The sequence below is a fragment of the Rhamphochromis longiceps genome, linkage group LG9 (assembly GCF_057381845.1).
Source record: "Rhamphochromis longiceps isolate RC_006_pf linkage group LG9, R_longiceps_female_GT1.1, whole genome shotgun sequence".
NCBI lineage: Eukaryota > Metazoa > Chordata > Actinopteri > Cichliformes > Cichlidae > Rhamphochromis > Rhamphochromis longiceps.
The window spans coordinates 21,346,780-21,372,818 of NC_140565.1; the positions used below are offsets into that span (position 1 = coordinate 21,346,780).

Genomic DNA, 26,039 nt, shown 5'->3' on the forward strand with positions numbered 1-26,039 from the left:
CCAATCACAAACTCCTGATTCTCTCTCAGCCAATCGTGTGGCAGCAGGCGGGACCCAGAGAGCGTCTGAACTGCTTGTGTAGCTGCTAGTTAGCTTAGCCATGCTGCTGAGCGATGACATGCATTGATGCAGAAATGCTATTCCAACGGGGCACGGCGTCTCGTCAGCTAGGCTAGCGTCTTGGAGTGGGGAAAAAAGAAAAAAAAACCTGGCTGCTTAGCTAGGATTCTGGATGCCGCTTCTGTGCATCTTTGGCTGCTGTGTGTAACCCTTTAACATATTTCCAAAAGGACATAAGAAGAGGTGGCCGTCAGGAATCAGGTAAGACCTGGTATGACTAGAGCAAGGTATGAATCTGAGCTGCCGCTGATGGTGAAGCTCTGTGATACAGACTGCAGCACTAACGGTTCTCCAGCGTTAAAGCTCACGCAAGCTAACAGCTAAACGTTAACCTAGACTGAAAAAGAAAAGGAGAGAGAGAGAGAAAAACACCTAGTGTCCATGCCAGCATGGCCAGCACACTGTTATCCAGCTGGCAGACGGTTAGTCTGGCTGTAACCACTAAAAGCAGATGGGGGAAATTTTCTTAGCCAGGTTAATGTTAGCCGTTTTAGCGTGACACGCTGTCAAGCTCAGGTTATAAGGTAAAAACTCCACCAAAACTGCTACACAGCTTTATCATCTTTATTCTTCTTTTCGTTCAAGCGGGCACCACGTAAACACTTCTATTTGTAAGACTGACAATTTAAATGAAGCCACAGTGATGTTAAACCGTTTGATCCAATTTACAGTTTATACTTAAATGCAGCTTTATTTTTTTCTTATTATATCTCAGGATTACGTTTTTTAATTGCGTACTGAGTTGAACTCGCTTGGTCGTGGTCTCGATGTGCATCACTGGTATTGGGGTTTGCTTCAAGTAGCCATAATTAGTCATAGCTGGTCCATCACCTCTATCTTCACCCAGTGATACCCAGTTGGCTTGGTATCTGTTTATTTGGATCAGTAGTGCTCAACCTAAAGACATTCTGTCCCAGAGATTTCAAATGCAGGAAAAATCTTCACCTTAGAGAACATACAACAATGAATTGTTTTTTTTGTTTGTTAAATAGTTTTTTATTTATTTATCTAAACTCAATTTGTGGATAAATACCTACCTGTATACTACGTGCAAAATGCATTTGAGCCTACATATTCCTAGTTGGATCGCTTAGATCTTGTTTTGGGCAAGATTTTGGGTAATTGCACACTTAGTTTATCCCGTAACATTGTTTCTACCTTACACAACCCAACCCAGACTAAATGTCATTCTTAGAAGCACAATGGGGCAGTTCGTCTGTATAACTCCTGGCGAGCCCTTGCGGCTTTTGTTTGTGTGGCCTTCTACAAAATTTGGTGCAACACTCAACAGATTATTCCAGCTTGAGGTTTTTGTATTGCAGGTATTTATTTGATGATTTGTGGTTAATTATATCAGAGCGATTTATGCGAGTAGCCTGCACATCTCTGCAACCAAATACTAGCGACTGGTTAAGAATTACTCTGTAATTATTGTCACAAGTTAGTTTTCAAGGAGGTGAGAGGAGGAGGAGGAGGAGGAAGAGAGAGGCATTTGCTCTGCTGTTGCTCTCTTCTCAGTTGGAGTCACAGAGAGGGTATCCACAGCTTGCAGGAGGAAATGGTGATGCCATTCTTATCAGCATTTCGTACTCGCTTACATTTGAAAATCAAATGTATGCATGGAAACTGCAATTAGGCAACCTATTTTAAAAAAAAATTGCACCTGTCAGCTGCCATGTCATGAGCTTCTGTGCAGAAGTGAGGACTGTTCCTTCACTCTGATATACTCCTTGTGTACTCCTGTAATAGTCATACATCCCACACTATAATGGTGCTCTTGTTTGGATTTTATGACAGAATAATCGTATGCGTATGAAGGCGTTATCCTTTTTTTGTTTGGCTGTGCCCTTTCCTCTTTTCCGAGTGTCTGGCTACCAGTGGCTTCCAGCAGCCAAATCTGTCCTCGCAGCCCAGGGTAAAATACCAACTTTGCTTTTCTCGATAGTCAAAACGATGGCTAAAATTTCCCTCGTTAGGGCTCAGAAGCTAGTTCATAAAGTCACCTTTCTTTCTTTTCTTTTTTTTTGGACTTTTTATGAAGTTGAGAAATGGGGATTTTTTTTTTTTTTTCCGCAATTGTCTCTTTGCATGTTATCGCCTTAATCTCTGTTATTGCATACATTCTCTTCCATTTCCTCTTTCATTTTTTTTCTTTTTTTGTGCCCGACTGCTCATGCATGTAGATGTTTGAAGAGTAAATAACAGACGTTCTCTGTATACATTAACTGTGACAGAATATGACGGAGCAACAGCTCCTGCTTTCTGTGCCCTGGCAAAGGGCAAAAAGGCGACTAATGAGCAAAACACTGAAACCAAAAAAAGGGGAGAAAAAGATAAGTTTCAGCTTAACTACTAAAGCAAAGTTGTAAGGAAGTGCACAGTTATTGTTTCTTGTTTGGACTAAGTTTTCCAACTTTTGTAAAAGTGTACTGTCCCGGCTGTATTTGCCATCTTTTTGTTTTCTTTTGAAGTGATTTGACTTCCTCGTGTCGAGTAGGAGAAGTGTGCAGTTTCAGTGTTTCTTCTCTTAGTCCATTATGGTTCGGGGTTTTCTTTCAGTGGGTTTGGCAAAGTGATAATGAGGATGTGCGTACTCGTGCAACTACGACTGTCATTGTTGTGACAGCAGTTGTGTAGCACTGAATTACAAAAAAAGCAATACTGTCATAATGAAAGAACTGTGCGTGTCTTTAATGATGAAAGCAGGCTTTTTAGGCACAAGCTTAGGTCATTTCTGTGAATTTGTTAAACCAATAGTAAGTCCTGTCCACAAACCTTCCTCAGTCTGCTACAGTACTTTCAGTAGGAGCAAGAAAATGATGGTTCATGGGTGGCTTCCACACCACCCGTTTTTCTTGTCATGTTCTTTATGAACATGTTATGCAAAAAACAAAACAAAAAAACAGTTAGACCTTCATATAGCTCCAGTATATGAGACTGTTCTAATTAAAACCTCTTGTGTACCAGATTTTTGGATCTATAATCTCACCTCTCAGTGTTGTCTGTGGTCCACTGGTAGCAAATAGAGATCAGTGACTAGATGGAAATTTTCCTGTGACTATTTTATAACACCCAAACCTAGGAGCAAAGTTCAATTTTATGGCATAACGCTCTTGGCTGTAACGACAACATGGAAAATATTTGAATTAAAGCAAGCTAGATCTTGAATGCAATCACACGGGAAATCAAACAGCAAGAATGAAATAATTAAACAGTCCGGCAACCTAGGAATCTCATCAGTCATTTGAGAATCAGTTTGTTTTTCTTATCGCATTTCTGATCGCCTTGAAACTGACCTTCAAGCAACTGCTGAGATATTGGCTTTGTTGCAGACTTAAGCATCTTAATCAGATTATTTTGATTTCTTTAGTTTTTGTGTGTAGAAAAAAAGCTGACCATCCCTATAAAAATCTGTTGTTGCCTCTGAAATGAATGTGCTGGATCTTTTGAAGGGGTTAGCAATAGGGCTGCCACGATTAGTCGACTAGTCACGATTACGTTGACTATTAAAATCGTCAACGACTAATTTAATAGTCGACGCGTCGTTTGAAGCTTTGTAAGATCGCAAAAGACGCAGGAATAAGTACCGGTAGTAGTATTTAAGAGTGTAATAACGGACTGAAACAGAAGATGGCAGCACTGCATGTACAAGGATGCCAGCTGCCGTTAAACCCCGAAGAAGAAGAAGAAGAAGCTGTGTCCCAGAATTCATAGCGCGGCCCAGCGCATTTGTCAACAATGGCGGCAGCTACTTAATTTTAATATTACTCTTATTATTCTTTTTGGGTCACAAAATAAAGTTTAACATATTTTCAGGCGAGAATGTAACTGTGTAAACCTCAAATATCTGCTCAGTTTATCAAGACACCGCATATTTTCAAAAGCGCTCCAACGTTTTCTGAGACGTCTGTTACCCACTAGCTCGATAGCTAGCCGGGTTCAAGGCTCACTCGAGCCTGTGAGAACACCGGACTCCCAGCAAATCGTTTTCAAACCCACCGCCGTCTGTCGCTACTCAGGTTAAACATTTAATATAAGTCACTTAGATAACTTCAAAATGTTATTGTTTGGCTTTTTAAAAAAAAAATTTTTTTTTAGTATTTTATTTGTTCCTGAGTAAATCTGTTTGGCTGAGATTAAAGTTATAGTTTTTACACAGCTGAATAAATGTCAAGCAGACGACTGATTATCAGAAGTGTGAGATGCTCGAGAATATACTCCGGTGTCCTGTTATATTTTAGATAGCAAGGCGCAGACGGCTGAGTTTATTAAACTCCACCGAAACAATCTGCAGATGTCATTCAAATTTAATAAACTATCATCTTGTCTTTTTTTTTTAGTTAGCACATACCTTAAACACTTCAAGCTGTAAGCTAATGATAGTTATATAAGAGCAGATGCATGCTGGTGCAATAAGCTGTATGTTTTACGTCCAGTGGATGCATGATCTGATTAGTTGACTAATCGCAGAAATAATCGGTGACTAGTCGACTGTCAAAATAATCGTTCGTGGCAGCCCTAGTTAGCAACATGTATAACAAGTGCTGTTTCACACCATTTCCCTGGGTATGGAAAAGTTGCCAAACAATCTCCAGCTTTCATTAAAAATGCATGAGAACATTGATTTTACTCTCAGATAATACCCTAAAGAAATAAAATGAACTGAAATGTGTGTAGGCTGACTGATTTGGGGAGTACAGAGATGAGCGTTTCTGTGGAAAATGTTCTTTCCCCCCCTCTCTCCTATCAGAGAATGTAAGGATGGGAATTTTTGCAGATCCTAGATTTTTGATTTTTCCAACTTGTGTCCTTCTCAAATGTCTGCCACAAGTAGCTTGTTTAGTTCTATTGTGATGGCATTTTTGAGGATGTAGGAAGAGTTCAAATGAAGCCTTTATCTATTTTATATCTACTACTGTCCAGTTTACAAATAATCTGTGGTTTTTACTGAAACAATAACAAGGTCTTCTGCTTCATGGCAGTACTTCCCCATATTTAGATTTTGTTCATACTGACTCCTAGCAGGTTTAGGAACCATGACAGTACACAAAACCAAACCAAGAGCAGCTTTATTAAACTGCACTGCTGTGTGTTGGAGTTCCTTCTGCTTTGTAAACTTAGATTAGTCATTGGGAAATCCCCTGGAGCTCCAGAATCACAGATGCACTGTTGCTTTAAACCCAAGATTTCTTGGATGTGGCCATCATTTTACCTGGTGGGTAGGCCAGCTAGAACAAGAGCTGCCAATTTCAGGGTGTACATGAAGAGGTGTAGGCTGCTAAATTAGGTTGAGTCTAAGGAAATGGATCCTTTCTTCCACAGAGGTATTAAGCTCTGACAGATATCTGCTTATGGATGGAATAAAAGCATGCTTCTGGTGAATCACCTCGTGCTGCCAGCTGCAGAGTGTGCATTCACTATAAATAATTAATTATAATTAGATAAAGCATGACTTGTGTGCAGTCTTGCAAGTGGCTTTACAGTAACATTTTTTTCTATGTTTTGCCTTTTTTGCAACATCATAGGCTTTCTACAAACTCTTTGGTTATGTAACTTGCTGTGATTTCTGATAAGGAAGCTTTGATCAGGTTTTCAGGGCTGATACAGATCAACTTATTTCATTTTGACAATCTCGGTTTCAGCATTTTTTTTTCTTAAGTTTTATTAGCAAACGCCTACTTGTAAGGACCCATGAAAACCGTCTTGGTTTCACATTTCTTGTCTTCTCTTTTCATTTGAGCAACGTTAGTGTGAGCCTCTGAAGCAATGCTTGGTAGATTGCTCTCTTCTGGGGGAGTGATTTAGACTTTGTGAAAAATCAAAATTCAGCAATCAAAACTGACTTTATTACAGGTGAATCTCTGTGCAGCTTAGACACAGAGATTGGCATTCTGTTTAACATCTCGTCCCCCTCTTCCAGCCACAGAAAAGGAGTCACTTCACCAGTACCGTCTTTCTGTGGGCTAGACAGTTCACAACCAGACTGAGGGTGAATATGCAGTTGTAATAATAAACTGTGAAGTGAAATAAGGAAGTGAAAACATTTTTAGCGTAATGTTTGTTAATTTGAATTTTATGAACAGATACTCAGACACAACAATGGATATCCTCTAATATGGATGGATGCCTATATGAGAATATGTTTGTTTGTTTGTCTGCTATAGATTTGAAAAGGTCATGGGCTATGATTTAATTTCTTTATTGTGGTGTTTGAGACATTAAGTTTGCCAAAATTACATAAATACTGCCTTTTATGAAAATGGCACTACTCTTTTTTTTTTTTTTTTTTGCATGGGATTTTCAGGCTAAATTGCTAAGCAACATATTTCAAACAGTGGCGTTTATGTGGGCCTTTCACATATTTGTTTAGAGTGTAGAGTGGGGCTTTTGATGTGAAGTTAGTCTAAAAGAAAGCTTGAAACTTTTGCTGTTGGTCGTTGCTATGAGAGTAAATCTCTGACAGTTCTCAAAGGACATGAGCCACGGTCTATTTTAGGCCATTCCCAACTGCTGAGGGTGATCCCGAGGGGTGGATAACCAACTGCTTTCACACAGTCATGAATGTAGCTTAGCCTATATGCTTAACCCAAAACACTAGAGGCCCACTAATTCAATTTTAATGTGATGCTGGAACAATACAGTTTTCTAAAGTGGGAAATCATGTGATCTGTCTTGGTGCTAAAGTTTAAAGTAGTCCAGCAGTTCATCTTTGATCTCTTTAACAAGGTACATTACAAGCATCAGTGCAAAGATAAGTTATCTGAACTCATCTAAACTCGAAGAGGGTCAAGCCTGCTCTCTGTCAGCTTGCATCACTTTCCCATCATCCGGTCACCCTTGTGTCCACACTTCCTGTCTCACAGCTGGCCTGCCAAGTCTCCCATGACCCTTTGCTGCTGTGCTTCTGTTTTGTTTAGAGAGAAACTGGGACATCTGGGATGAGCTGCAGTCTCATGGGATTTCAACTGCTGTGGTTCAGTGTGAAGAGAAGCGCAAACATGTCTTAATCGGCCCATCGCCATCCTGTGCTGTCAGTTTGTGAATCAGACCTTCCCTGTATCTAAAATGCACATTTTGGTGGAAGGAGGAAGTGTAGCAGTGCCAGAGGGGCTGAGTGAGCAGCGAGCAGAAAGAGCACATTCCAGAAGGCAGCAGAGCCCTGTGATTTTAGCAGGCTGTCACAGGGATTAGGTTACTCTGTCTGCCTCTGTGAGCTCATGCTGCTGCTGTCTCAGTGCCTCAGCAGTCTTGCCGAGCAGTGATACACTGTATGCCCACACAGTGAAGATAGACAAGGATCCATAGTTGTTCTTTTTGGTTTGTTTAGCTGATACAATATCCAACTGTTGTGAGGTTTTCTTGTTTGTTTGTTCATTTTGTTTAACAAATAACTTCTCATATGACTTGTAAAAGGACAAAAATTGACGTCAGTGCAGCTCTGGCTATTTTCTACTCATGCTTGTCTCCAGGACAGCATCTCTATAAAATGCATTCCACTAAGAGTCCACTAGGAGTGCTCTTTGACTGGCTCTTCACTTGTGTGCTTTTTTTCTCCCCCTTTTTCTCATGCATAGACTCGAGAGGTTATGGCAGTAGCTGTAGATTGCAGGATGTGGTGAATTCATGTCAGTGTTGTTTTATTGTAATACAAGAACTGACAAAGTTGCACTGTGCATCTTCATTACACTGCTAATTTGCAGTTATTGCGGTTTGTGGTTTACGCCGTCACTTGAGCCTCGTCAAATTTTGTGTAACAGAAAGGTATTTTCTGATGACTCTAAATAAAGGATCGCTGACCTGTGTTCAATACCCCAGTGATGCCATTTGGGTTAGTTTTACATTGCTGATGGGAAACAGTTGTGACTAGAGTTGGTACTCTTGAGAACATGAGTGGTTGACTTGTATTAACACTGCTTGACCTGTCACTAGCCTGGCGTGACATTAGATAACGTTGAGCCAGACTAACCGCTTGGTTTATAATTCTGCACATTAGCATGACACAAATAGGCCCACTTTTTTTATAAACACACATTCCACTTGTGGTAATACCCCCACACCGAGTTCAATCTTGAGCTGTTAGCTGTGAAGTGACAGCGTTTCAGCGTACACTCAGCTGGCTGTTTTGTGTAAAAACTGCCCCGGTATGTTTCTAATATTTTCCGATACTTTGTCAGATATTACTTGATTAATCTAAATTATAATTCAGCCTTTAAAGCAGATGATACTGATAATAACGTGTTGGAAAAGCTCTCAGTAAAGAAGCTACTAGAACACAGGTTTTTATTCTGTTTCAAGGCAGAATATTAGAGATGTTTTTTTTTTTTTGTTTTTTTTGTTGTTTTTTTTTTGCTTTATTGACAGCAGACTGGTTTTGAATGTTACGAGGGAGGAATAGTAGAGCTGCCACGAGCAGGGAAAACCCTGCACTTACCACAGACCACCAGATCTGGCTACTTCTCCAACCATTTCATGCAGTCTCGGTGCCCTCATTGATGACCACAAAGCTTGTCTGTAAAGATCGTGTTTTTGCTTTATGTTTGGCACCCACGTTATTTTTCCCAGTGCTTGGTTTCTTCAAAACATCTATACTTCTGCTACTTACTCATTATAAAGGTCACAGGCTATTTGTCTGGGAGCATTGAGTCATGACATCATCGCATTTGATAATCTTGTCCACTGAACATTTCCACATCAGCAGCCCTTGCCCTCGTAGTGGTTTTTGTTGTTGCTGTTGTTATTGGTTGGCCTCTTTTCTTCTCCACATCACTGCGAATCATCAGTGAATATGTTTTTTTGTTTTGTTTTTTATTTTTACTTGTCTTGCAAAATTCTCCAACTACAGGTGATTCTGCATATGTTAATTCATCTCAACTCTAAATGGAAAGACAGTTTTTTTTTCACGTTTTTGGTTAGTTAACCTAATTTTTGTCTCACAAATGCAAGATGGCGGCAAATATGAACGTATACAGCAGCACAGTGCTCCCGAACTACAATTTTGTTGTACATGTATGATGACAATAAAGGGCTATTCTACTGTATTTTATAATTTAAGAGGAGTCCTTTTTTGTTGTTTTGTTTTTAAAGCTGTGAGTTAGAAAGATAAATGTGAAAACATTTAGTCACAAAGTCAATAAGATCGATGTGTGCTATGTGCTGCTGGCGGATTGGGCTTACCTGTTAATTCTGCCTGGCAGCAGGGTAAGTGGAGATCCACAGTTGATGTTAATGCGAGACCGTTTGAGCAGTTTGACCCGTCTGACCTCTCGCGTAGCGCTTTGGGGCAAGGCGACTGGTCTCGGCTCAGTATGCAGCTGCATGATTAGCTCAGGGCATCTGTCGCTTAACTTTTTGATCCTCCCTCACATTCGCATCGCAAGTCACTGTGGTGTTAATGTGCACTTAGTGCTTAGCCATCTTAGATGTGGGGGGTGATGGGTTGCAGCGTGTTTTCTGAAAATGGGAGGAATAGCTGTGCACTTGCGATTTGGTCATGAAATACTAGGGAGAGTGTAAAATGGAAAAACTATAGTAAGGGTGGGATGTTGTAAATGCAGGAGGAGCGCATATACACACTTGTATTCCTGTTTTGGCAGACAGTTATCCAGCCCAGCCCAGGGAGTGGAGAGATTGTTGCTTTTGTCTTGGGTGAAGGAGGCTCTCGAGAAGAGTAAATCAGCTCTTTGTTTTTTTTGTGCCACTCCCTAACATGTCTCGCAGTGTTCATTAATTTAATTAAGGATGGAAAAGGAGCATGCAATAACAAGCCATGAGATAAAACCACATTATACACCCAAATGATTTTTTTCATTTATTTATTAGTTTTTTTGCAAATTAAGACAACACCCCATATGTGGAAAGCTTAAACCACAGGTGCCCCCCACCCACCCAGCATTTTATGGAAGCTATGTTACACAAATAATTTTTTTTAATCACACCTCTTAGTTTCTGACTCTAAACTTGTTGTAGTCTTAATGTGGCAGCATCATCTCATGTTGCTTTAACTGTCTTCTGTTCTTTCTTTTTTTTTAGTCCGCTAAGATCTCCCCAGACCTCCTTTTTTTTTTTTTTTATTAATTAATTAATTTTTTTATAAATTTGTTCTTTTTGTGTTTTGTTTCGTTTTTTTTCCCCGCCTCCTCTTGCTTAACCATGCTGAAACTTAGCTCTGCAGCTTCTGCTTGTGTTTGCCTAAGATCAGGTTTAGGCGTATCTCAAGGCCAGCTATAGAAGGAAACTTAGACACTGCTGCTGCTTCAAATAAAAACCAAGAGCTCTCTATCAACGAGGTCAGTGTCTGGTCCCTGGAGTCAGTCGGGAGTTTTTGGGGCGGGGGGGGGTGAAGGTGAAACTCCATCCACTCTCGTGACATCAGAGCAGCTAAGCAGATGCTTCAGTGGTGCCCCACTCCCTCACTGTTGACCCAAGTATCTGCTGTATTAATCTAGCATATTCTGATTGTGCTGATGGCTGCAGGGGTCATGAGACCAGCTGTTGTGAATGTGCTCATTGTTGAACATGAAGTCTTCACAGTGGATCACAGTCTTCCAAAATCATAATTTTAGATAGCTCAGGGAACCTATGAATGATCGCAAACATCGCTGTTCATATAAGCTGAACATTTGCATTGGCGCTGCGCACAGTTTTGAATATTTATAGGCCAGTGCTAAATTTAAAATAATATCCTTCATCACTGGTCGCTGAGAGCCTCGCTCACTGACGTACCCACATTTCTGACGCACAGTGCCTCTCTCTTTTTTTGCTTCCCCGTTGCAGTAATCTTTACCATCGTTCTGATTTCTCGCTTCACATTTGATGCCTAAAAGAAAAGAGAGTTTGGTAGTTTAGCATTGCTCCTAACCACCTGTGTAAATGTATGAAGGCTTCGTTTGTACACTGTCATTGTGGATAGTCAGTTATGACTGTTATTAAAAGAATACAATTAGTGGAGGGAAATTATATCTGAAGAGACTAAACTGTGGAAATGTTGGCTGGCCTTCTGCTAATATAGTTTAATGACATCATCTGTATCTTGGCATTGGTGCACTACAAAGACAATGTTGTAAACACACTGGGTTCGTTTTATTTAAAAATCAAGAGCCAACACTGTATAAAAGAGGAAGTTTCCTGGTAATATCGACAAATCTGCAGAGAAGAGTTTTAAGAAGAAGCAAGTAGTAATTATCTCGCATCGTTCTTGTTCTTTTTCTAGGTCAGCAGAATTGTCAGAGCCCTTGAAGTTCTCAGCTTTGATGCAGTACAGGTACGGCTGCCTGTTTCTAAACGGCTTCTAAATTTACGTCTGCTGTGTCTTCTAAATAATCATTCTACATGAGCAAACACCACAGTCTGGACATGCGTCTCAAGTGTTAGCAGACACAGGAAACAGATGCTCATAATCCATACTTGGGAAAGATATGAAGGCTCGGTATAAGTGTAAATAAGTAACTGCTACTGCTGCTCATGAGATAACACTATTCTCGATGACACTATTTTGAAAATGTTTTAATGTTTAAAAGGATTCAAAGAGTTTGTGAGGTAGAATATACCCTTTGGTCACTCTCATGTCTCTCCTTGCTCTCTCTCAGTGTTCCTAGTGCAAGATGACGGAAGAGGTGATTGTCATCGCCAAATTTGACTACATGGCCCAGCAGGACCAGGAGCTGGACATCAAGAAAAACGAGCGTCTCTGGCTTCTCGATGACTCAAAGTCCTGGTGGAGGGTTCGAAATGCCACCAACAAAACAGGCTTTGTGCCGTCCAACTATGTGGAAAGGAAAAACAGTGCCAGGAAAGCATCTATAGTCAAGAATCTCAAAGACACACTAGGTAAAAAGTAGTTATGATTTCCTGACTTTGACTTGAAGCTTTATCAAAGTTAACACTCTTCTCCACAAATTTGTTTAGTGTTATGGAGGATCTCACCATTTCCCGGTAAAGCTTTGAGGATGTTTTATGAAATATTTGCGCATGTTTGATGCCTTGCAGCATCTTTGACTGTTGGTTGATGTGCTTTGTGTTTTGCATGCTTTAAAAAAGAAAAAGAAGAGTGGCATTACAGAGCACGTTTATCTAGGCCAGCTACAATACATTGTTGTGGCGTGTGATGAATCTTGTGAAAGTCACCACAGGAGAATGGTCGCAGGCTGATATGTGATTGGTTGAAATGCAGAGAGCGATTTTCATCTCACTGTGCACTTTAGTTTGAAACTTTAGTTTCTTGGAGCGTTGTCTGATGCACGATTGTGTATTTTGAAGCATTTATTCTGGTAAGGCGGTGATCTCTATTTTTAAATGCCAATACAATTGATGTTTTCTCCTGTTGATGTGTGTTAGGTGGAGGTAAATTGGACAATTTCTAGTTTCTGTTTCTGTATGAGCAGCACCTAATTCTTTTATCTTGTCTTGAATTGATACAGCACAGGTGTTTTCTCCTCTATCTGCACCATAGTAACACAGTTTGTTTGTGATTTCTCTTTTCATAAATTACCTAGTTTGTTATGCCTTGTCTTTAGTGTCAGAAGCTTTTTTTTAAACATTGAACTCCAAACTGTTTGAACCACATGCCATCATTATCCTAATTAAAGCGTAATGGCATAGCTGTTGTCAGTTTACGCTAATCCATTAGGTGTACACTAGTCATCGTCTGCTATTTATCTGCATAACATCAAATTGCAGGGGGAAAAAGGGTACTTTTTAAGCAGTTTTGTTTATTGGTGATGTGGCAGTGTCTGCGTGCTGTTGAGTAGGAGGATCTCTGCGAGGAAACCCTTTGTCCGAAAGGTGTTTTTCCTCCCGAAAGTTTAGAAAAAAATGGGGCTATTCTCCGTCCTTCTAACCAGAAGTGTGTCATAAGTGTATACATTACAAATGTTTGCAAAACCCTTATCTGTTGGACACGTGAAATGTGTCTTCCTGTTAGTGTGTGCGTGAGTGCTGTGGTTAGATGAGCCTGTCAGCTCAAATGCTCTCGTAATGAAAAATCATGTAAGGGCAGGAAGCAGCCTCTCTAGTTTTTAATGTGCGGCTCATTTCTTTTCTGTTTTTGCTCACTTAAATAAGCAGGGATTTCCCTTTTTTCTCTTGTTGTTTTTCTGTTTATGGCATGTAAATTTTTATTTATTTATTTATTTATTTTTACTGCTGCAGTTTAGGTCTCCTCAGTCTTCATGTCCTAGGCTTTTATAGGTTTATTTGCCTGTCTGTTCTCTGTTGTCTGTAGTGTGTGCGTATGTGTTTGGTTGTCGTGCACCACAGCGACGAGCTTCCCCGTAACATCCCACCTGTCGGTGCATCCGTTGATCAAATGGTTCACATGAACAGCTGCAGCAATGGCAACTCCAGCTATTTCTCACTTACACATACAACTCAGTAAAACATGAGCAAATGTGGTCTAACCATAAACCAAACTTTATGAAACACAAATATAGCAATAGAAAGGTTGTAAATGTATAACTTTCACTTTTTCTTGTTTTTAATTATTTATTAAGTAGATTTAAAGCATTTTAGCTGTGAACTTTAGGGCTGACTCTTCAATAATATGTGGGAGGGAAAACCTTGGGTTTTTTTTCCTTTTCCCTTCTTCTTTTCTTAGCCAGGTCCGTTGCTGGGTGTGGAGCAGTGTCATCGTTCGAAAGAATGTGTGATGGTATGATCCGTGTGTGTGTGTGTGTGTTTTAGTACTCATGTTTCCTGTGTTTGTTGTAAAGTTATGAGTGTTTCTCCCAACAACTGCAGTCATGTGACACTGAGTGTTCACTGACTCACTCAGCTGCTGCCATGTCCTCACAGATCCTTATATAATTTTTTTTAAGGACACTACCCTCCTGCTTCTATATGTTGAGGAAATTACTCCTTCACTTTCTTTATACCTTGTCTTTCCCTTTTCTTTCTCTGCGCGTATAAGTGTCAACCCCCCCCCCCTTCTTCTTCTCCTCTCCATGAGGCCTCTGTGCTCTGCCTTCCATAGCTGGACTGAAGGCCTCTATATCCCACACTCTCATTGGCTAAGCCTGACCACATGGTCACAAGTAGGCTGCCCTGCTCTGAAATCCTCCCAGCTCTCTGGGTGTTCACATGGAATAACTCTACAGCTGCAGTGGGAAGAGAGCGGGGGCCGGGAAGGAGACAGAGAGAGGGAGAGAAGGCAAGCCCAAAATGGACATGGCTAACCTATTCAAACATTTCTTTCGTGAGTTTTCTACATTTCTAGTCTTCTTAAGCTGCTTTTAAAGCAAGTATGACTCATTTGTTGTTTTACAAGTTGTCCGGAAATGTTTTGTCTGAAGTTTGAGTGGCTTTTTTTTTTTTCCTCCTCTCACTCTCGCGCTCTCTTTCTCTCTCTAGCTGTGCAGCGGCAATTGTCAAATCTTCTTTCTTTTTCATCTTCCCTTCGTGATTTCTCACACTGGTTAGTTTTATCTTAGTTAACCAAGTAAATGTGTCATAATTGGAGCTGGCGGAAACTGATTTCTGTGCTAACATGTTGTGCTGGTAAAGAGAGGGTGAAAGGGTGTCTTAACAGCTTTTGTGTGTGTGTGTGTGTGTGTGTGTGTGTGTGTGTGTGTGAGTGTGAGCAGCTGCAAAGACTGGGTGGATATGCTTTTGAAAAGCCTTCTGCTGAGCCGAAGCCTGTAATTGCCTCAGCAATCGTTCTCTGCCTCTTTCTGTTGAACACACATGCATACACACAGTAATCCCACTCCAGTTCTTTCTACTATTAGTCCCAGTGAGCTAGGTGTATTACTTTATCATGCTTGAAGACCCCTACCCTGTTTAGGAATATCTTAATATATAGCCAGTGTGTGTTTTCTCTTATGCTAACCTAAGGGTGCCCCCACTCATTCTAGGAGGGTCTCTTCCCCCACCGTCCACCCCACCTCCTGTCATGGGCTACAGTTGAAGGGACGCAGGGTGCTTATGTAGAACACTGTAGTCATTGTAGTCAAGAGGAGGAAGGGGTCTTTGCTGATTGATGGGACCCGGGTTCCCATCTCCCGCACCTCACTCGGTTATCAGAGGAATGTCGCTACATGGACAGCTCTGTGGGATGAGGATATTTTACAGCCACGCTGACACTCGTTTTCAAAAGGCTTCGGCACACACGCTTGCTGTAATCTCACCTTGTAACTGCTGAGTGATATCGCCTGTCTCTGTCTATCTTTGTGTGTGTGTGTGTGTGTGTCCGTGTCCACTGACTAGTCTGCTTGCTGTCTGAAGGATCCAGAGTATGGTGATGAAACCAACACAGAGATGAGCTAACAAATGTTTTGCTTGTGTAAACTGAGAGCTGTTAGTCTTTCTCTCTGTCTCTCTCCCCTCCCTCCGTTTTCCTGTTTCTCAGCCTCCCCAGCGAGCGGAAACTCTAATTTGAGGCACATTTCTCTCTGAGCATTTGGAGAAGTGAAGCCAGAGAGGAAGCAAGAAGTTAGAAGGAAGTTGAATCATATGGGGGGGGGGGATCTATCTGTCGCACGCTCCCTCATTTCAAAGTCCGGCTTTTCTCCAAAACCACTGATCGCTCTTCCCTGACCAAAAAGGCAAAAGACGTAATCATAATTAGAAGTTTGGCAGGGGAGTTGTCAAGTTTACTCAGGCCTTCAGATGTTGTTCTCCTGTGAAAAGACATTTACTCGTCTTTGTTTTCCTGTATATTCTTCCATTAAGAATTGCTTAAGAGGAAGTGAGCAAGGGTCTGGACCTGTTGAACCATTGCCGACATTAACAACGCCCTCCCCCGCCTTGTCAATTGAATTATATTGTCTACTATAGATGATTGCTTTTATTATAGAATAATATACCGATTATTTTCCCAGTGAATAACCACAATTTGGTCTGTAGAGTACAGTCAAAAGATCACTTAAAGTGTTTGTTTATGATAATCCAAAACTCAGAAATCCAAAAGGAACAAGTAAACCAGACTGTATATCTATTGTGAGTTACTTATTTGGTTTAGTTAAAATGCAAGGGGGAGGGGGGGGGGGCTGGCACATAGAAAAAGTTTTGTTTTAGACTTTGTTGTTATTCAGCATCATTTTGACAAACTGGTGGCTGAAGGAATATAAATATTAGCTCTCAGTAGAGCGTCTCTTTGCCCCCCTGCTTGCTGCCCACAATTGAATATCTATTGTTTGTTTGTGCAGCATGCCAGTATCATGACACTCGTTGCTTTATTGGCGTGTCCAAATAGCAATCATGTAAAAGACAGTGGTTATGGAAATCTTTTTAATTGAACTGACGTGTTTGTATTTGGGGGGGAGCACACATGATTTACAGCATCAGCAAAATGCAATTTAAATTTAGGTCACCTGAGTAAAGGTGAAGAGAAAGTGAAAACGAGTTTTAAAGTTACTGTGCAGTTTTCTGTTTTGTTTTGGGGTTTTTTGTGATTACATATGTTAACCAAATAATTTTCCTGTAGCGCCTGACTGTAGCGGTGTGCTGTCCAGATGCGTAAAGAACAGAGGAGTATTTCTCTCCGAGCGCTGCTCCGTCACAGAGATCGATGGCTGCCTGCTTGCTTTTGATGTCTCGAACAGCTGAAGTTGAAAGAAGTTTGCACGTTTCCTGCGTTTCAACCGCGTTGGCAGCTTTATTGAAGCTGTAGTCTTAAAAGGTAGCCCCGGTCGTCTCCACTGAAGAACAGCCAACTCACTCTTGTGTGTCTTTCCTTTAGCTTGTTTGATTTTTGAACTACACATGGCTGTCATTATATTTGGCACATAAACCATACGACTGAGTGTGGCTTTTTTGCGGTACATATATTGTCTGAGTTTGCATTGCTGTGAATCTATAGAGCACTTTCTGAGACTCTGTGTTGTCACCACATGACATAAGTGTAGTTTGCGTGATAATTTAGGGAACATGAGAAGAAGTGCAGTTGAGAATATGACTGTGATTAGAGCAGGAGGACTCAAAATGCCAAAGCAGGAGTGTGTTCAGGCACTGTCAGACAGCCTGACGCGGGGTGTTGTCGTCCGCAGAGGAAGAGTCGTGAAATGGAGGGAAGCCAGGAGGTCGAAAGGGTCCTAGCAGACAATGGGACAGCCAGCCAGTGTAGGGAGGCCACAGTTGAAAAACAAAACTAGTTCCTGTCTACCACTGGTAGCTGAGCAAACTCCCCAGCACTTTCTTCTCCTCCTGCTGAGTGTACCTCATCTATAAACCCCCAAAAAAGCAACTGTTTCAGAGGTGGTTACCAACTAAGTCATGGTCTTAATCATTGTTATTTACTGCCATCTGTTGCAATATGAGTTCCTTCCTCTGTGTCCTCCTCTAAGGAAATACACAGGAAAAAGCATGTGACGTCAAATGAGAGAAAAATTTCCAAAGCAAAGTTCTTTTTCATTTCTCTTGTTATCCTTTTTCTGGTAGCAATAGAGTAACGGGGGGGGGGGGGGGGTTTGTGGGTTTTTGGGGAAGCTGAAAATCCCACACTGCATGTACACATGCACCGTGAGGGCAGAATTTTAGGTTAAGTTCAGGTGTCAGCAATGAGCGGAAACTACTCTGTAGGTGGTGAGATGGTGTTTATTTTTAGCTTTCTACATTTAAATCTGCTTTTTTCAGAGTACATGTATCTGTAGCCAAAAACACCGTTTTCTTTTTGTAGGCCAGCTTGGACGTTGTCCCACGAGAAATAAAACCAGTAGGTGTTTCAATAGGTTTGTTGGATTATTGCATAAAATATGGAGAATTCGTTTGTTTTCTTTGGCAAAATGGCATTTGTGTAAATGCTGTCACTAGAAAGAAAATCCAAATTTGAGGTCATAAACTCCACTGCAGCTGAATGACGGCACAATCGGTGAGGTCTTGTGTTCGATTGTGATTGTGTTAAATGGCTTTGAGACTTTCTGTAACCTCAATTAGCGACTCGTGAGTTCTAAAATATTTCCTATAGTAAAACGTTTGTCTGAAGCTTGCGGTAAACACAAGCCGTATTTCAGCAGTCATTGATTTTTCACAGGGAACCAGAGGTGAAAGCACTGACTTGTTTTGGGGTTTTAAGATTCATCGCTGCTTTACTCTGTCTCATGTCTGCAGTTGAAGGATTCTGCTTCTCGTCGTGTGGGGCATTTTGTGGCAAAGGTTTCATTACTAGTTGTTGCAGTGGGCTGTTGGTCAGATGAAAGATTTCCAGCTTCAGCCCTCATATAATCCAGCAGTGCTTAACCTCAGACTGTCCTGTTACTGCCCTAACGTACGTCACTTATGTAATGTGTTACCATTACTTCATAAAAAAGACACTAAGCCCAGCTACCTCTTATCTGTGCCATGATAATCTGGAATTTCTGCAGGTTTCAAAATGCCTCTACACACTTTGTTTGTTTGTTTGCTGTTACCACCTGTACGTGCTTGTTACTGTGCCTTTACTACTCTGCACATACCTTGTTGAGTTCGACATAATAAAAGGTCCAGAGATTGTGCTCAGAGCCCTATTCTGCACAGCCACGTACATTTTTGTAATCGACCTACAGCAGCATTACAGATGGGCCCTTAGAGAAGCAGGTGCCTTCAATTTTCTTTTCTTTTGTCTTCTGGTATTGTCTACCTGTAGCCATACAGGCAAATCTGAACATCCTACTACTACAGATTGAGCATCTAGTCAAATTTAGTGGCTCCGTTTTTTTTTTTGTTTTTTTTTTAAATGCAAAGTGTTCATGTGAGCGGAGCAGGAAGTGCCAAATAAAAACTGTGACAGGGACACTGATAAGGACTGTTGGCTGGCCAAAGAGATAAAAACTCAAAAATAAGTTGTCTCCGGTGTCAGTCGGAGGTAAAAGACGCATTATTTATACAGAGTTCACCTTTAACCTTTGTATGGCGCTAACTAGGCCATTTCCAACTGTGCAAAGGCACACCCCGGAGCCTGCACCTGCATAATCACTCTTTGTTTGTTTGTTTGTTTCCAAGAATTGCAGATGCTTTGGCTGTTGGAAATCTAGATTTTGGTCTGTGATGTTTATGCATATTTAAAAACTTAGACTAGTGGATTTATGCTGTGGAAACATTTGTTTTTTGTAAGAAAAAACAATTTTTTTGTTGTTGTTTGACATTTTGCCTTCAAGTCCTAAAGACTGCACAGATGCATAACTAGCATCTGCGCAGCACTTAACCTCCACCTACAGACATCAGCTCTTAACACCCTGTCTGGAGTCTGTAGTTATGTACAGTGGTGTGACTAATAACAGGGTCTACCTGGAAGCAATTTGACGTTGGACTCTGAGCACTACCGTGAAATTTGTCTGCTCTCCTTGAGTCAGAGACACCTTTCAGTAGCAATTTATGTGTGGTAAAGGATATTCAGTATGGCGTTGTGACACATTAGTCACGTTCCCCACTCCGTCCTGGAGACTACACCCTGCCTTAGTATATAATTTCACCCAGCTGTCTTTTGATTGTGCAAGCAATAGCTTTGCAGACGTAATCAGGAATAGGGTCTCTCGTCTGCTTGCTCTATCTGATATCAGTGTCTGGTTAGTTTGAGCTTCAGTCTGGTTTACTGTCACATCATCGGTAAGAGCATAGATGTGTCATGATTACAGTAACGTCACGTGGGCTTTGTTTAAGTAGCAAAATGGCTGTCAGGTGGAAATTCTTGCTGATTGAAACAATTGCTGGGAAAAAGGTTCACGGGCATGGTGACTGTTCTACCGTTAGCCTCCGTTTGTTGCCCTTTTGCCAGTGGTCAACTATGGAAATGTGTGTGGGCTAGGTTGGCATCAAATACAGAAAGGAATAGCTAGTTTGCTGATAGCCCACAGTTGATAACACGTTGATGAATGTGCTCCTTATCATCGCACACCGGTCAGGTTGAGGGGGTGTTTGGAGAGTGATGGTGCTGGGTAGAGACTGGGAAGAGCACTCTAGAACAAGGAAGTCAAAAGCCTTTGATTGTATAGGTGAAATACAGCCCAGTTTAATCTCAGCTGGGCAGACTAGTAATATACATTGCAAAATGACCCATTAAAATATATATGACAGGTTGCTTTTATATACATGTAAACAAGTACCAGTACATTCTGAAGACGGTGACTTTCAGTTACACAAGATCACAAGTGGCCTACAGAGATTACTTTGGAAAAATAAGTACAATTTCTAACATGTTTTTAGTGCAAATGTATTCAAAGTGGATCCAGTGCAGTTGCAGTGTAGAAAGATCTTTAACTTTCTGTTCTATTGTTTATCTGTCCTCACATGACATACAGCATTGCATTCAATTTTTTTTTATTTTTACCTTCCTCATGAATTCTTTGCAGTGCTCACAGTTTGCAGAATTGTTACCTGCCCTGTGCGTCATATTTCTGATGCTCCTGCTGAGTTTTTATTTATTTATTTATTTTTGTAAGCTGCAGGTGATTAGTTCAATGTGATTAGCAGCAATGAAATGGTATTAGTTGTTGTTTTGTTTTTTAACCACTGTTGGGTAGCAGCAGTTTACTTTCTTTCTAGTTTCCACAGATTATAGGTCCATGCCAAAACAAGTTTCCATCCCACTCACTTTCTTCCCCCCAGCACACCAGCATTGCATTTTTTTCCCTTGTTTCCTCAGCACCTAGGCCTAATCCCCAAGAATGGATTTGGATTTGGACTGTGGAGCGGGGGGTTAGGGGAATGTAATGTTGAAAAGGAATGATGTTTAGCCCTGCTTACCCACCCACCCAGCCCATAATGCTTATTATTGCTCCCTGGTATTTGTCTGGGATTTTTTCTTCCTGCCTTAAATTTTCATGTTTATAATGGGAAGTGTGTGCAGTTTTGGTTTTTTGTGTTTGTTTTTTTTAAATTCCAGACTTGTTCCTCACCATTATGGGGAAAATAAAATTCCAAAGAACTGGCCTTTTTTTGTTTTAATTGAAATGATGACTTTTAAATTTGAATGTAGACAAATAAGCATGTCTCGGCTGCTTTTCAGATTCTGATCGAATTCACTGGGTTCAATTTTAATATGAATGATGATAATGATTCCCCTGTAAACGCCAACATCTTTACTATATTCGTCATATATTTTTTTTTTTTTAGGAATTGGGAAAGTGAAGAGCAGAAAGGGGGGTATGAGAGATCCAGCCCCTAATGCTGACCCAGATATGAATGCAGATAACGGAGAGAGGCTGTATGACCTCAACCTTCCCGCCCTGGTCAAGTTCAGCTACACAGCAGAGCGTGAGGATGAGCTGTCTCTGGTGAAGGGAACACGTGTGGTGGTGATGGAGAAGTGCAGCGACGGCTGGTGGCGCGGTAGCTACAGCGGACGGTCAGGTTGGTTTCCGTCCAACTATGTGACGGAGGACGTGGATGGGACGGCGGGGGGAGGGGGTATGGGCGGACTCGACCCTGCCGGATCGCTGACAGAGAAACTGGCTGCGGTGGTGAACATCACAGCGAACGGAAACCGAGTGCTGCACACAGTTCAGGCGCTCTACCCGTTCAGCTCAGGCAACGACGAGGAACTGAACTTTGAGAAGGGCGAGGTAATGGAGGTGGTGGAGAAGCCCGAGAATGACCCGGAGTGGTGGAAGTGCCGCAAAGCGGATGGACAGCTGGGCTTGGTGCCCAAGAACTACGTCACTGTGCTGGACTCCACCTCCCATAAACCGCAAGCGGGGCTCGCTGGGCCGCCCACACCCGAGTGCGACTACATCTTGCCATCAGGCAGCGGGCGCTTTGCGGGGAAGGAGTGGTACTACGGAAAGGTGACGCGCCATCAGGCAGAGGTGGCGCTCAATCAAAGAGGCACAGAGGGAGACTTCCTCATCCGAGACAGCGAGTCATCGGTCAGTAGCCTCCACCTTCTCCTTGGTTTATCTTGTTATGTGTCGGTGCTTTGAAACACTGTTAGTAACCCCGGTTCTCTTTTCATTTTTAGCCAAACGACTTTTCCATCTCCCTGAAGGCGCAGAGCAAGAACAAGCATTTCAAAGTGCAGCTGAAGGACAACCTTTACTGCATCGGACAGCGCAAGTTCAACTCTATGGAAGAGCTTGTTGAACACTACAAAAAGGCTCCCATCTTCACCAGTGAGCAGGGAGACAAACTGTACCTGATTAAAGCCCTGGCTGCTTCCTGATCCATCTGTCTCACACAGTGATGCACGCACACACACACACACACACACCTCTACACATTATTTTCATCAACATATAATACAGATACTTACACGAGAACACACACTAACATTTCAGCTCCAAGCCTGAAGACTTAACACATCATCAGGACTTAAATGATATGTGATTTGTCACAGATTTGTGAGCATTCCAAGAGGAGGTGTGGGGTAAAAAAGCATGGGAGAGACATTGAGGAGGGAGACGGCAAGAAGGTGGACTCCTGAGAGTAACTACAGACCTCTTGGTTGCCTATTTTAAATTATCCAGATGTGCTAGGTCATAGGCAATGCCATGGTTATTTCCACCTTGATATCTATTGCATTTAGTTTTCTTTTCCTTTTTTGTTGTTGTTGATGTTGTTGATAATATATAATCTTTTTAACGGTTTCTTTTAAAAATGTGATTTTTTTTTTTTTTTAACTTTACACATTATACAACCAACACCTGACTGAGGCATTTTCTTTCAGATGTTAGCAAACTCGAGAGCCGAGCCTATAGCTTATTTCTTTTTGTCTGTCTTAAGGCGCTGTTTGTGGCTGTGGACAAACTAATACACAACTTCTGCTAATCCCGAATAAAAATGAAGTGACCAAAATATATTTATTGATACAATTCTGTAATGATCAATGTTGTAGAGATTGGAATATCACACTGTGCATTTTCTTTTTTTTTTTTTTAAGGATTTCAAGGTTTCCTCTTATTGTAAAAGGTCAAACTCTCTATATAGTGGTCTTCCTTTGTACAACAGTATTGCTTGTCTCACATATTGCTGTATCTGTATCACGTGAATGTTACAAAACCGAGGCAGCGTAGGTAGGGGTTTTAAATCCTCTAACTTTGCATGGACGCACACAAACCGAATAGTGTCCTAACACCTTCCGCCTAGCTCCGACAGGAGAGGGAGAGACAGTCCACAGGGGTGACGGGGAGTTTATCTTTGCATATAAAGGTCATGTGAAGACTCAAAGTATTTTTCCCTCCTGGGTCTCTCCTCCACCCCCAGCCCAGTGTGTGGGTGACAGCAGATGTGTCTTCAGTGTTGCCAAAGGGGATGGAGATGGACGGCAGTGAGGTGAGCCAGGGTGAACTGCGCGGCTTCCAAAAATATATACAGTGCTGGTTTGCCGGAGCTCTGAGGAAAAATGGAGGGCTGGGAGGGATGATGTCACTGCTCCCTGAATTGGTGATCACTGGAGGGAATGGAGGAGTTGAGGGTTACCCAGGGGTCGCGTTTGTGTGGTTGCAAAGCGTACACGTCGAGCTTAAGCCAGCACTGGGGTTGTCGGAGAACAATTCCTTATGCTGAAGAAATGATAAAGAAAGTGCTTGTTTTCTTTTGATTAATGTATCCTAAGAGCTGCTTTAAATGTACGTGCAGTCAAACTTTGGGACATTAAGCTGGTTTTACCAAATGTATGTTCAATGTCCGTATGTCTGAATGCTTTCAGCAGCACACATGGTTTATATTTACAGTGAAGGACTTCTAGTGAATGGCTGTTTTTGAGTGAAAGTGGACCAAGTAGTTGTTGAATGTTGTGCGGCAGCTAGTGCCGCTGCGTGCTGCCTGCAATCAAAGCTGCAGCAGTGTTGGCGGGGGGCCGCTTCAGCAGTGTGCTCCGGGAGACGCCGATCACGATGATGATGATCACGATGCCTGCGATGATGAGTTCTCCAGCTGTGGCCAGTTGGACCTGAGTACAGGGAGAGAGAGGAAGGAGGAGGAAAGGGAGAAAACGGACATTTAAAAGAAAAAAAGAGGTGAATCAGGAGCAAAGGAGGAGACTGAGACTTTTTTTCCATTGGATAAGAGTATCTGGAATCGCATACCCAGGCAGGGAAATTGTTGCTATATCATAGCAGAGACTAAAGGAGTTGAGATGGGAGGGTTCTGGAGGTCTAGTTAATCCAAGCATGAAAAAAAAAATTCAGTCATGCCACAAAGAACACAAAACATGGGTGTGAACCTTTTTTCCCCTCCCTCCATTCCCCAGGTGATTGACTGAGCTATTCATACAGAGAGCTGTGAGCAGACTTTCCTCTGTCCTGGACTTGTATAAGATGAATTCTAAACAGTGAAACAATCGGCTTTCAGTTCGGTTTATGATGGGTGAAAAGTGCAAGCGCCAATTTTAAACCTGCACTGCACCACTTGAAATCTGAATTGAAGTCGGATTATGTCTTATTTAAACGTTTAAGGCAGGAAAGGAAAACATTCCAGGAGTGCACGGCTTCTGGAGGGATCTCTGAATGTGTGGTTTAAAGTGTCAGCATGGCTTGAGTGATTTTGTTTTTTTGGGTCCCAAACTATTTTTATGTCACGATGTTAAAGGGACAATTAGTGCCTGTTTGTGCTTCATTTTCAGTCACTAGATCAGTATGTGGGTCATATGGATTCTGTCACATTTCCTTTATTATACCCAGATCAGTGGCTGTTTGTCGTACAGCTGCCGTTTTGCTCTACGTGAAACAGCATTTCCCTACACTTTGAATCACTCTTGGCAAAAATGCCCTCCCTAACTTTCAGTTCTGTAAGCATCCTGCAATATTACGCAACGCCAACGCAACGTGCCCCAGTTTGAAGAATTGAGGAAGGGATTTAAAAATGTGCCTTCACAATTTTTTTTTTTTTTGGCTTTTTTTTTTTTTTGTCTACCAAAGGTTTAGTAACCGCTCCCCCCAAACCTTCTTTTATTCTTATGTCTTTATCCTGTGCTTCCCACTTCTCCGCTGCGACGTATTTGGTTAAAGCTTTGCATGCGCGTTAGTTAAGTGATTAGTGAGCGATGTTTTGGGATGTCCTTCCTTATAGGGAATAGCATTTCCTGGTGATGCAGGCTGAAAATGTCATTGTCTGACTTTTTTTTTTTTTTCTTTTTAAATCTCCTGCATAAAATGCCCATTAGTTGATATTGTGTGTAGTTTCAAGTGACCTTACCGTAGCTGATTTTAATCAAGTATAACATAAGTGAATGCCTACATTGTACAGTATGAAACTATGTGCTGATGTTCATTCAGAAACGTAACACCAGGTGTGATGTAATCATGACCTGAATCTCCATGTATGAAGCACCTCAAGTAACGGTATCACATTATTGTTGGTTGTGAGAAACTGTCACGGTTTCTAAGGATATAGTTTGTTTTTTTTAATGTCTGTATGTAAAACTAGTGTTAAGACATCCACTTTTCCAGTTTAGCCACTTAAATATGGAAAAAAAAGCAAAAAAAATCCCGAGTACCTAAACGTTTTACTTGATATTCCAACGCAGAACTACAGTATCTCCATGCTTAGATATCGTTAATGGGATCTTTCTCACTTTACAAGAATGGAGGCCGCATGAGCAGAGCCTTGTAGCTGTACAGAAAATGGTTTGAAATCTGCAGAAAAAAAACAAAACCCGCTGAAGTCAGTTGTGACTGATATTATCAAGAGATTGTCTATCAAACTATTAAAGATGGAAAACTACAGCGCAGCAGAAGCTTCTTCCTGACTGCTCAACTAGCCTGAGATCTTTTTTTTTTTTTTTAAATTATTATTATTTTCATGGATTTCTTGATAATATTCAGAACAAGTGGCTCTGGTATTAAATCTTTGGTGCTTTGTGCTGCTTACATTTCTATGGTGGTCTTTAACTCACAATGCTTTTTTTTTTTTTTTTTCCCCCTCTTTTTCTTTCCCTCCCCCTCCCTGTACGAGAGTGAAGAAAACTGATGATAAAGGCAGTGCTGTGAAAATTTAATGTCATGCTCTTAATACTGTTTTTATGGAGGGGAGATTGTCTTCAGGTGTAATAATTTAGAAGAGTCTATTAGAGTGTTCAA

At 41.4% G+C, this 26,039-nt stretch overlaps 1 protein-coding gene across 3 annotated transcripts; it reads left to right on the forward strand.

Annotated features, from left to right (window-relative positions):
- The first annotated feature begins 90 nt into the window (after positions 1-90).
- LOC146662283 (SH2/SH3 adapter protein NCK1-like) lies at positions 91-25,850 on the forward strand. Of its 3 annotated transcripts, XM_085418816.1 has the most exons (5): positions 91-321; positions 11,330-11,380; positions 11,706-11,946; positions 21,139-21,890; positions 21,983-25,850. In XM_085418816.1, exons 3-5 carry the CDS (start codon positions 11,721-11,723, stop codon positions 22,181-22,183), a joined length of 1,179 nt encoding a protein of 392 aa, XP_085274942.1. In that variant the 5' UTR covers positions 91-321; positions 11,330-11,380; positions 11,706-11,720; the 3' UTR covers positions 22,184-25,850. The 3 variants fall into 3 exon arrangements, with proteins under 3 accessions (XP_085274942.1, XP_085274943.1, XP_085274944.1); XM_085418817.1 differs by lacking the exon at positions 11,330-11,380; XM_085418818.1 differs by lacking the exons at positions 91-321; positions 11,330-11,380; positions 11,706-11,946 and adding an exon at positions 14,093-14,308.
- Positions 25,851-26,039: the final 189 nt, after the last annotated feature.